General features: G+C 38.6%; 1 protein-coding gene across 2 annotated transcripts in view; it reads left to right on the top strand.

Annotated features, from left to right (window-relative positions):
• The window catches only part of CERK (ceramide kinase), a 42,598-nt gene extending 32,079 nt beyond the window's left edge, over positions 1 to 10,519 (top strand). Inside the window, exons 11-13 of one of the 2 annotated variants that reach the window (XM_074586122.1) lie at positions 4,154 to 4,353; positions 6,603 to 6,811; positions 7,734 to 10,519. In XM_074586122.1, coding sequence (XP_074442223.1) covers positions 4,154 to 4,353; positions 6,603 to 6,811; positions 7,734 to 7,833 — 509 coding nt within the window. In that variant the 3' untranslated portion in view covers positions 7,834 to 10,519. Of the gene's footprint in view, positions 1 to 4,150; positions 4,354 to 6,602; positions 6,812 to 7,733 lie in introns of both variants that reach the window. The other variant, XM_074586022.1, reaches the window with a different exon arrangement.
• Positions 10,520 to 12,617: the final 2,098 nt, after the last annotated feature.

The following is a 12,617-nucleotide window of genomic DNA, read 5'->3' as shown; positions in this document are numbered from 1 at the left end:
TCTTTGTCGGTATAGTTTGCTCCTGGACACGGAGAAGGTGACCCTTGAATACTGACCAGCTGTCCTGGGCCCCCCTTCCCTCTAGAGCTTTGTCGCGTGGCACTTTGTCCAGCAGATCCCTGAAGCGACCACAGTCTACATGCCTAAAATCCAGGGTCATAAGCTTGGAATATATCCTCCTAGTTGCCCTGAGGATCTTAAATTCTATTGCTTTGTGGTCACTGCAGCCAAGGTTATCCCTGAGCCTCACGTTGGTCACCAGCCCTTCCCCGTTGGTGAGAACAAGGTCCAGCATAGCACCGTTTCTTGTTGGTTCCTCTACCATTTGGAGGAGGAAGTTGTCATCTATGCATTCCAGGAACATCCTGGATTGCTGGTGCCTTGCTGTGTTGTCCCTCCAGCAGATGTCAGGGTGGTTGAAATCCCCCATTGAGGACCAGGGCCTGTGATCGTGAAGCCACTTCTGTCTGCCTATGGAGGGCCTCATCTGCTTGGCTCTGCCGGTCAGGTGGCCTGTAGCAGACCCCTGCTGTAACTTCACCTTCCCCTGTCTTCCCTTTAATCTTAACTCATACGCTCTCAACCAGCTCCTCGTCCTTCCCCATGTGGAGCTGCATTGATTCTAGCTGGTCACTGATGTAGAGGGCAACACCTCCTCCCCTCCTCCCCTGCCTGTCCTTCCTAAAGAGCTTCTATCCATCTACCCCTACATTCCAGTCATGGGAATCATCCCACCAAGTTTCAGTAATGGCCACTATGTCATGGCTTTCCAGCAGCATAGCGGCCCTTAATTCATCCTGTTTATTGCCGAAGCTGCATGCATTCGCGTAGAGGCACTTCAGCTGGGCTGGCTGTGTCACCCTCTTGCGTGAATCCCCCTGGATTGCCTTGGGGTGTCCCGGTGCTATATTGATAGACTTGTGGCCTTGCTGGAGTAAGATGTGCAGATTCAGTTGGCCGAGTTTCGCCTCTGGTCTCAGTTCATCGACTTGGATAAACCCCTCTTAAACTGCAGGCAGCCTTCCACTGGTGCTTGTTTCTGCTTTTACTCTTTTTTTTTTTTTCTTATTTTCCTTGTAAAGCCCAGTGCATAAAACCTTAATTTTCTTGACACAAACATTATGACCTAGATTATTTTATAATTGCAGCTATTTTGCACAGTGTCTGTGCCAGGCTCTAGCCATTTGTTAGCAAAAAGAGTATCATCATAGTATAGAAATTCATTTGTAGCATAAAGACTGTATATAGATTTCTATGCCAACTTGAATTCCTGTTACACATGCTTCTCCATAGTGCTTTTGTCCCAGCTACTGCTTTCACATCTTTGATATAGTCAACAGATGGCCAGATTGGAGTATTTCTTGAGTTGTTTTAGTTTATGCCCAGATTCAGCTAAAGAAATTGCTTTACATAATATTTTCTTAGGAGCTAAATATGATAGCTAAACTGTCTTTTTGAGAAATAACTGTAGTTAGAAATTGCCAACCTTTTTTATTTTGTTTGTGGGGGGGTTTGTTTGATATTTTGTTTGTTTGGGGTTTTTTTTTTGTGTTTTGGTGGGGGTTAGGGTTGTTTTTTGTTGTTGGTTGTTTTTTTCAAATCTGACATTTTGTTAGCTTTGATCCAGCAAAGGAGCAAAGGCAGAAGAAAGTTACAGGTTAGTGAGCAATCAAGACTGCTTTAGCCAGCATTGCACAAGACATTAAGCAGCTGTTTATGTAGGGTATTGTTTACTTAAATCCATTTCACTTCTGGTAGCTGGCTTTCTTTGTAGTTCGATCTCTCCTCCATGCAGTACTGGTAAGCAAACAATAAAAATCAGCTACTCTTGATTTGCAATAGAAAGGATTTTAAATCACCGCCTCAGATAAGCTTTTTACTTGGCAGAGCGTATTGGCTGACTCTTCCGTTGTGCCTGCTTGGTTTGAGTGCAATTCAGACAAGTTTAGAAGGATGTTTGTGTTGACTGTAACTGAACATATTTCTTTGTGTGGTGCAGAATTCTATGTGCGTGTGCTGAGTAAATTTTGAGTGTTGGTGCTTTATGCTGATTTCAGTAACTTGCAGTATATATACACAATAGACAGCTGAAATGAGTGCTGTTTATGCCCTCCCTGCTTATGATTGCTCTATTGTATGGAAGTTATTGTGGGCAAATAATTTGTGCTATTACAGTGATGCACCCTGCAGAATGGGTGTGAAAACAGTTGGTCATTTAAAATGTGATAAATACCCTGACTTTGTTGCTACTTGAACAGTGAAGCTTTTCTTGAGTAACATGCTGAAATTTATGCTGAACTATACTTTTCCACCAGGTGAAAACAATCGATTACAGTAACACATATAAGCATTCTACTTTAAGTAATTTGAGACTTATTTATTACAGTGAGCATACTTCTAATGTTAACACGTATCTGGATGCACTATAGTCTAAATGATTAATGTTTCTCAGCTAAACAACAACAGCATTTACCAGTAAATGGTGGTGTTTTCATTTTGTGTGTATCTCAGAAAACACCTGGTTTTCTTGTAAATATTGTAAATTTTCCTTTACACTTCCGGACACAGATATGTCCAGTTCCAGTAGTTCTTCTGTTCAGTTACCTTAATCTCAGAGCAGGGCCCCATTATTTGCCTGCAGCCTGAACACATTCATTCTGTAGTCTGACATTTAAGTCTTTCTCATCGCTCTTATGATACACGTTTTGAATCTGATTTAAGTTATTTCTTTCTGTAATGTCCTGTTTGAAAGCAGCATTAAAAGATCGGCATTAAAGCAAGCAATACTAAAACCAGTCAGGCAAATGATACAAAAATATTGAATTTAAGACCTGCATTTTTTCTTGTTATTACTGATTTGTTTGTCAGGAGATAGAGAGGACAGTTTAGATGGAAAAAGAATAAAATTTTTAATGTTCTTTAAGTCTTTTGTCACATTATAATCCTACTCTGTTTTTCCTGGAAGCCTGTTTTTGTGGTTTTTTTTTTTTTTTGGTTCTGTTACTAAAGAGTAGTTAGTAAGAACAAAGAACAACTACAAAATACTTTCAAAAATATTTTTTTTCATAGTTTTTTTTCTTATTTTTTCTGCTGTATAAAGCTTGGAAGAGGTCAATCCAAAATGAATGCATCATAGATGTTAGGTCCAAAATTACCTAGAGAATTGTAGTAATGATTGTCTAAAGTAAATGTGAAGTTTCTAAAACTAAGACAGTAAAGAATATCAGAATTTCAGGACATGAAATATATAGCATAAATGTCATCTAAAGTCTATCAAAGAAGCACCTTGAAAATAACTATAAGTTAACCCAAACATGGGGAACTGAATAATGTTAGATTTCTAAGTCCATACAAGCTAATATGCCTCAAAACGTCTGTCTTGCCATGGTTTATGATCAAACGTTAACAAGCTTATATAAACAAACTTTATCATTTTTTTGTTCATTCTTTAATTTTACCCCTCATCATCAACAATGGCGCTTCACTCCTGAACTCCAGTCTTAGAACCACGTGTATCTCCACAGACTACTCTGCATTCATTACTGCTGTGCAGTTGTTCATTTCAAATATCTGAGCCCCCATTTTGAGGGGCGTGGGGTGGAAACAGACTCCTGATCTGCTGCCTGCTGGTCCTTGCTGAACCCTGAGTCATCTCTTCCCTTTCTGTCTTTTTTTTTTTTTTAATATAGTTTTGGCATTTAGGCAGAAGAGGAATATTGATTTAGAAACCAAATTTTAAACCACTGTTTTGCATCGCTGTTTAGCTAAGATTAACATGTTGAAGAGCAATAATAATTTTTTTTTTTTTTAAAGTTGAAAGTCCCCCTGAACTTTCACGCTACAAGAGTTGTAACTTGCCTCTGTCTTGTCCCTGGCTAACGCTTTGTGGGGTTTCCCAAATAGCATTGATCCTGAATTTGACAGGCACATGTCAGAAATAGTGTGCAGTTTTAGTAGATAATCAGGCTGTGAAGGGAGAAAGCAACCTTCTCTGTTAGTATATGAAATATAAATATTTTTTTTAATGCAGTTTATTTTAGATATGTATTGACAGTGCATGAATATGGCCAGTAAAAGTTGTCAACTGTTAGTGTTCTTGTGAGTAGACCAAATAATAACCTATCACCATGCCTTTATTGATGTGTTTCAGAAGATGAAGAATGGAAGGTTATTAAAGGGAAATTTCTAGCCATCAATGCAGTAAATATGAGCTGTGCCTGTCCACGAAGTCCAAAAGGTCTTTCACCAGCAGCTCATCTGGCAGATGGCTCAGCTGACCTCATTCTAGTTCGTAAATGCTCCAGATTCGATTTTCTACGGTACCTTGTCAGACATACAAACCAAGATGATCAGGTGTGTATTCCCTTTGACAGTGAATTCTCAAGAGGATTCAGTCTAGAGTTGTAGATATTGATATTCTCACATGGCAAAAAGAATATCTACGAAGCAGGTTTTAAAAAAAAAAAAAAGTTTATGCATTTTGGGTGACATAATCTTTAGTACCACTAAAAAGAAAAAAGAATCCTTTTAGCTAAGTCAAGTCTTTGTCCATAATGTTCTAACAAAATTCCACTTCTGCTAATTGAATTCTGTGTCATAACACATTCCATATATTTGCTGTTTGGACAATATTTAAAGCGATTTTATCACAACTGTGTCCCCATGTATTCGTCATGAAAAACTGCTCACAGCAGTATAATGTAGCTAAGAGAGAAGATGTAGTGAAGAATAATAAATCACTTTTTGTAAACTGTATAAAAATGTAGTTTAGAAGCAAGTTACCAGAACTGCAGTTTGATTCTAAACGGCAGGCTTTTAGCAGAATTTTAATACATATATGTGACCAGGATATGAGCTTATGCATTCAGCTTCAAAATTATTCCTTGCATATGTTGTAGCTGTTAGGACAGACTACAAGGGAAGATGCATCACTGCTTTGGATTGTAGTATCTGTTGAAACCAGAGCTGTGGCTGTGAATACACCCATTTAGTATTTGTCACAACCTGATATTACTAGCACGGTCTGGAAATTATCTAACAATGGACTAATGTCATATCTAGTTATAAAAGCAATAATAAATCTCACTTTTTTATGATGCTATTCTTCCTCCTCTGTAGAAGAATTAATATAGATTTTTTTTTTCTTGTATTTCCTCATTACCATTCCCTGGGACATTGTGTTTGTGTCTGTATCCCTCCTTCCTGCTCTTCTCGGTCTCCTCTGCTTCCCTTCTCTCCTTCCCACTCACTCTCATGGTGCCGTTCATGGGAGGGATTTGTTTTTGATTATTTGAAGCATTCCCTGTCTACTTTTCAAATTGGCTTCAACATTTATCAAGAGGCTAGGTTCTGCTTAGCCTGGAGACAGGAGAGCATCCATGGGTGGCTCTGTGCAGCTGTGGATGCCAGGTTTTGCCACTAGGCTGTTGGGGCTAGCACACTGCTTGGTCAGCCTCCTTGTATCCAGGAGCCGCGGCTTCCAAGTGCAGCGTTTGACAACTTCACAGTTTGTTTATGGTTAAAAGCCAAAGGAACTTAACGCCTAGGAGGTCCCTTCAACTCTGATGCTTTTTGTGATAGCCACTGTGGTCATTCCCCTCCCACCGTTTCTCCCTGGTATATGTTGGTTTTGCGGTGTAAAGGCAGGGTTGTACATATTGTCTTCACCTCAGGTTAGGATCTACCATAATAATGAGAAACCCTGTTTGAAAACTTAAGAAAATGTGAAAAGAAAAAGGAAGAAAAGGGTGACCGTACCTTAATACAGACTGGTTTATGGGTAAAATGTTTCTTTGTCCACTTTTGCTCCGTTGCCATCCCCTTCCCATAGATACACACAGACATACTCCATTGCATGTCTGTACTTATTACCGCTTACTACATGTTTAATGTTACAGTTAAGTTGCTTTCAAGGCAGGTGGGAGCACCCTCTAATCTGATTATTTCTTTAATTTGCAAAGCCTATTTTAAAGCATTTGTACAATATCATAGCGTAAATCGAAGAAGATCGCTCTCTTAATTGTCCTCCTTTTTCTAGCTGAATTAACTAGTTAAAATTAATTTTGTTAGAATGTAATAATAGTGCCCTCTATTCTTATTTTTGTATACACCCAGCCCTGTGTTGTGACCACACTGCCGTGGAATCCTCACCTTCAGGCCATTGTTCCAAATGCAGAAGCAGAAGGCTTTCAGAAAAACCTGTATGTCTTAAGGGCTGTAGTTGAACAGGTCCTGAGGATGGTACAAGGATCCAGTCCAAACCTTTTTAACTTTGATTCCATGTTATAATAATTTTTATAGGGTTTTTAAAATATTTTTTATAACCCATTTACTCATAATCTCAGAACCTGTTACCTGATAATCCATAAACTTGCAGCTCCTTAAAGAGGGCCAGTGAAAAGTCAGGTTCCACTTTTGCTTTATTGTTTTTTTGGCTTGTGCAGATTTTAAAAACAAAAATCCCTCTGTCTCAGGTAAGCTTCTCTAGAAAATTGAAGTGGACGAACTTTCTTGAATACAAAATGTGCATGCTGAGTTGCTTGACACATCAAATATATTTAACTAATTGTAATTGCCTGTTTTGTTTATTTTTTTCTTTGTAGTTTGACTTCTCATTTGTAGATGTTCATCGGGTGAAGAGTTTTCAATTTACATCAAAGCTTTCAGAAGACAATGAAAGCAATGTCACAGACATAGGAAAGAAACGTTTTGGCCAGTTCTGCAGAGATCATCCGGTCTGTTGCTGTAATATTGCTAATAGCACCTGGAATTGTGATGGAGAAACTCTGGACAGTTCAGTGATTGAAGTGAGGTAAGGATCCTTTTTTTCTCTCTATATATGCCAGAGAACATTAAGCCTTTTAATGATTTTAAAGGTGCTCATAAAGACATCCCCAAAAAGTGCCTCCACATAGCAAATTTGAGTCTTCTGATAATAAACTTTTTTTTGTTACTTTTTTGAGTCCTTTCCAGACACTATTCCAACCATGTGTATTGTAAATGATCACTCTGAGATAGATGGATGGCCCTACCTTTGAAGTCCTACCTACTTGTAAAGGACTGATATTGTGTGTTTGAAGTGCTGAAGGTGAAGGTGGTGTTGGGAGGATTCTTTTTAAATAAGTGGCATACCTCATTACTCTCAGCACTAGCTTTTCCTATTAAGCTTAAGTAAGCATCTTTGTCTTGCAGAAATACTGAGTATGTCCCTGTGTTTTTTTGACACACAGCACAGAGTCTTATTTCCAGCCTTGGCATAGGGAGAAAGAAGTTTTCAGTTGTGCAAATAATCAAATTAATAGGGAATAGAGGTTTGTGAAATTTGAAGGGCTCTTTTCTTTTTTTTTTTGAGGTTGGTTTTGGTTGAATGTTTTTGTTTGACATTTCTAGAACAAAGGGAACCAAAACCAATACAAAATATTTACATGCAAGTGTGTTCCATTAAAACATAATCACTTAGGAGTCCAAAGTGATTTTTATAAATATTGTGTATTGTGTACGATCAGCTCATCTAAGTGGCCTGTAGAACATTTTGTGTGGGAAAGAGGAGTAAGAGGAGTGATGGATACACAAACGCATCCAGCCGCCTTTGCAGGGGAGGATTGTATCAAGAATGAGAGTGTGGTTTCTGTAGCCAGGAGCAAGGAACTTTGTCCAACTGCTTGAAATTCGTGGATTATTAGAATTAAATATGTAGGACTCAATTATTTTTAATTGATTTCCATATTTTTCAGGGTTCACTGCCAGTTGATGAAACTGTTTGCAAGGGGAATCGAGGAAAACTGTAAAGATGAAGCTGCCTACAGCCAGAGTAGCGTTGAACAATTACTATAGACATTGTTCCTCCAATGGGGAGAAGAAAAAAATAAAAGCTCAAGGAAATTGAGTAAATATGCATTTTAGTCAAATTGACAACGATTTTAAAATTTTAGATTCTTTTTTTTGATAGCTTCAGTTTAATTTTAGACATCTGATTGCATTGTATTATTTTTTTTAAGAACATTGTAATCATTACAATATATCTTGGAGCAATGTAATCTAAGTTATGTTAGAAAAGAGAGGATTGGGCATATATATATATATATGTACTCACGACAACTGATAAATTCTCTGTGCTTCTGTAGAGAGCTATTTAGCAGTTGTGTTGCAATAATACCTAAATGTTATAAAACATTGAACTTTCCATTGTCATTGATCATGAATATAACAGATACGAAAATGACATTTTCAGTATCTGAGAAGACGTTTCTGCTGGGAGTGTTATGTAGTTGCATGTGGCTTAAATGCTGGACAACAGTGTTGTCATTCACTTTTCTTTTTCTTTAGTAAAATCTTTCGTTATGTAATTCTGACTATACCTTGCAACTTATCAATGCAATTGGAACACACATTCCTGGCTTTAAGTAATGAGTTTAGAAATACTTTGAAAAATCAAAGCACATCTGTATACAGATCTTACCTTATCCTATATACTCTATTTATAAAGGCTTGCTTGCATGATGCTTTTTGGGATTGTAAAGGGGTTTATGACTGGATGATACCAAATACCACACACTGCAACTGAAATGTCTTGCAAGCAACTCGCAGGGATACTTATAATACCAGGAAGGCACAGGCAAAGGAAAATACAAATATCTTCTGAAACACCAGCAAGTTTTAAATTTTTTAAAACATCTAAAATTAATAAATGAAAAGCTTCCCTTTTCAGTACACAATTCTGTGGAAATTCTACTACATAGGTTGGAATGTCTTTGCAAAATAAGATGTTGTAATGTTAAGTTTAACAATATGATTTGGTGATTGAAAGTTTTTAAAATAATGTTTATTTTACTAAATGTGAAACATAGTTTGTTTTGTGAAGTCAAGGGAAGAAACTGGCATCTGATAAATCATGAATTCACTGTGCCGATTTGTTTTTATAGCAAAAAACATTAGACTATCGTGTGTAGCTATGGAGTGATTACTTAAGTTGCGTTTGGATTTGGGTACTGTGGCGCACACATGTTCTGTGTGTAGGCTTGGGGCTAAGTTTTGCTTTTCTCATACAGATTTATTCCTGTTTGAGAATCAGAAGTTAGCCCCTGCTCTCTTCTGTCTCTTCTTAATTGCGTAGTTCTCTTTAAAACTCATCGCATCTGAGGGTTTTTTTGTGTCAGAACAGCTAATGATTCTCTGTTCGTGTATATTTATTGGCACTTCTGTCATTCAGCTTGTATTAGTTTCATGTCTCTCATGTATTTGCTCTGTGTAAGCCATGGTGATTGGTCAGTTTATTACTGAAGCACTTGAAAATTGTTATAAATGGCTGATTTATTTTTTTTTTCCTATTGAAATTATTTACATTCCAGTTCTGTGTAATGTCAAAATGTTGTGCTATATCTCTGCTACAAAGTATTAGTCATACTGCTCTATATGACAAAAAAGCACTTGCAAATGATAATTGTTTAAAGAACAGTCATACGAAGTTCAGGATCTGTTTTTTGTTCTATAGTATTTCAGGGAAATACTTGAATACTTTTCCAAAAGTACTGCTGTTTACTTTCCTTATTAATGCAATGAGTTGAAATGTTGATTGATCCAATGCTTTTCAGACATTTGTAACATAAGTGTTATGTACACTGTATTTTTAAAGCCATGTTTAATAAGCGAAATAGTACTTTTGACCTAAGAACCTCATTGAAAATGAGATTATGCAGTTCAACAGATGCAAATATTTTTTGAAAGTGTCGTTTGTTTAAAAAGTTCTACAGTTATTTTGGGCTGTCCCATGAATATTGTGAGAACCCAGACTTTGAGTTACTGTAATTCTTGTGGGGGATGAGATGGTGCACACTCAGCTCACCAACAGACGGGGGCATTTACGAGGCATTACAGCTGTCTGGATTACATTCTCGTAAATGAGTACAGGAGTAAATACTAACCAGCTCTTTCCATTGGTTTACTAGCAACTCATGAGACTCTTACTTGAAAAACGGAGGCTTAATCTAGTTGCGAACGTATATTGAAATGCTTTGAGTATTTTGAATATCTGAAACTGAGTGTTTTTTAATATCTGAAACTGAATTTCCAAAGAAAGCCACAGTGAAGGCTCCCTTTCTGAGAAACAAGCCACTGGAAAAGGAGACGGGATGGTTCTGTAGTATGGTAATGAAGTGTGAAGTAAATAACAAAGGTGTTTCAACATAATAAAATTGAAAGGTCTTAGGTAATAGAAAAGCTGCATAGTTGCATTTGAATAATTCTATCTGTAGCATCTTGTACTAGCAAAGCACCGTATGTGAGTTGTATGACATGTCCAGTTTATTTTTAAGAAGAGGGCTGCCTAAGTAATGTCTGCTTACATTTTAATTCTAGGGTTTTTCTCTCTGAATGTAGTCTCAGTATGGAATTTATGTATAGGAAAACGAAGTTCAATTTTACTTTTTTTCCCCAATCTTGCTGGCTTCAAGATTAGAAAATGTGTTCTGTTTTATGACGCTAGGGCATTTCATTGAAAAAATAAAAATACGTTGTACAGCCATGCAGTGGTTGTCTTCTTGGCACAACTTGATTTGAAAAAATACCTTGTTGCTGTATTTCTACCAGACAAAGGTGTGGTCACTCAGTGTGACCAACGTGGGCAGATTAAATCAGGTCGAGAAGTAATTCCTCACCTTCCATTTGGGTTTACCACAGCTTTGTAGCAAGCAGGAGCGTGGACAAACACTGAGAGCAAAGAAAAGCAACCAGTGAAGCTGGAATTCTGCTAAAACTAAGTAAATCTACCGAGATAAACTAAAGATTGAATGGGGGAGAAGAAACTTAGTTACAATGTAAGTATTTAGAGATACTGATCATGGAAAAATATAAACTACAAAAAGTCAAAGAAAACTAGTGTTCTAAGAAGCATGAAATATGTAATATACCCTAAATAGTATATAGTAAATAGATGGGGGTTTAGAATTTTATTGCAACAATCACTACGGGTGCAGTTCATATTCTAATAAATAAACCGAGTTTGTTGTGGACGGACGGTGGGCGCAGCAGGAGAACACACCTTTCGCACCGTGGCGACTTCTGCCTGTGAAGTGTGTTGGGTTTGGGTGGCCGGGTTTTGGCAGCTGGGGGGGCTGCGGGGCTGGCATCTGTGAGAAGACAGCAGAAGCTGCCCCCGGGGGTGGGCTGAGCCGTATTTGCAAGGGCAATCGAGGAAAACTGTAAAGACTTGGCCTACAGCCAGGGTCGTGTTGAACACTTACTATAGCCACTGTTACCCAAAGGGGGAGAAGAAAAAAATAAAAGCTCAGGGAAATTGAGTGAATATGCATTTTAGTCAAATTGACAATGATTTTACAATTTTAGATATTTTTTTTTTGATGGCTTCATTTTAATTTTAGACACTGCATCGTGTCATTTTTTAAAAAACATTGTAATCATTAAAATATATCTTAGAGCAATGTAATCTAAATTACAGTCTCCCCAGACTTCTGTCGTACCTGCTGACATGCACACGACATACATCTTCCAAAGGCTTATGCATGTTCTTAATTAATGTGTGACTATCCCAGTAAATAGAAAGGGGTGGGGCATTCGTTCTGCAATCAGTCATGCCTTTCAAATCCTCTGCAACGAGAGGATTAATGATTCTTTTTTATTCCCTTTCCTACTGTTTAGAAATGATTCCTAATATGTCCCTACCAAAATTGCCAACAAGAGGTTGTCTTCAAAAGATGTTTCCTGCTTGAAGGCTCCTAGGTGTCTGAAAGGGGCACTTGCTCTTGTTGGTAGCTATCTCACCTACCATGCAGTGAGCACACCAGTGATGTTGGTAGCACTTCTGTGATAACATATTTAATAAAGAAAGGGTAAAAAATGCTGCACAGCAGCTGTGAGAGAGCGGTGTGGGGGAGGGAAGAGAGAAACAGCCCTGCAGACACTTGAAGTCTGTGAAGAAGGAGGGGTGAGGAGGTGCTCCAAGCACCAGAGCAGAGAATCTTGTGGAAACCATGGTGAGGGAGGTTGTCCCCTTACAGCCCATGGAGGCCCTCAATGGAGCACATATCCACCTGCAGCCTGTGGGGGATCCCAAGTTGGAGCAGGTGGATGTGCCCTAAAGGAAGCGGCAGCCCATGGAGACACCATGCTGGAGCAGGTTTCCTGGCAGAAGCTGCAGACGTGGAGAAGAGAGCATGCAGAGGCTGGTCTTCTGGCAGGAACTGTGGCCCATAGCAGACCCAAGTCAGAGAAGTTCATGAGGGAGGAAGAAGTCAGAGAGACAAAGTGTTATGAACCAACCACAACCCCCATTTCCCAGCCCCCTGCCCAGATCAAAGTGGAGGGAGGAGGTGGAAGAGTCAGGAGTGAAGTTGGACCTGGGAAGAACAGGGGTGGAGGGCGGAAGGAGAGGAGGAGGTGGGTTTAGTTTTATTTCTGTCTATCCTACCCTGTTATTAATTGGCAATAAATTAATCTTCCCCAAGTTGAGCCTTTTTTGTCCCTGACTGCAATTGCGGAGTGATCTCCGTGTCCTTATCTCGACCCAAGAGGTTTTCATTGTATTTTCTCCCCCTCTGCTGCTGAGGAGGAGGAGGGACAGAGTGGCTGGGTGGGCACCTGGTGGCTTCTTATACGAAATCGAT

Source organism: Larus michahellis, chromosome 1 (assembly GCF_964199755.1).
Source record: "Larus michahellis chromosome 1, bLarMic1.1, whole genome shotgun sequence".
Taxonomy (NCBI): domain Eukaryota; kingdom Metazoa; phylum Chordata; class Aves; order Charadriiformes; family Laridae; genus Larus; species Larus michahellis.
The sequence above is the reverse complement of the archived record's forward strand: the minus strand, read 5'-3'. Positions and strand labels throughout refer to the sequence as shown.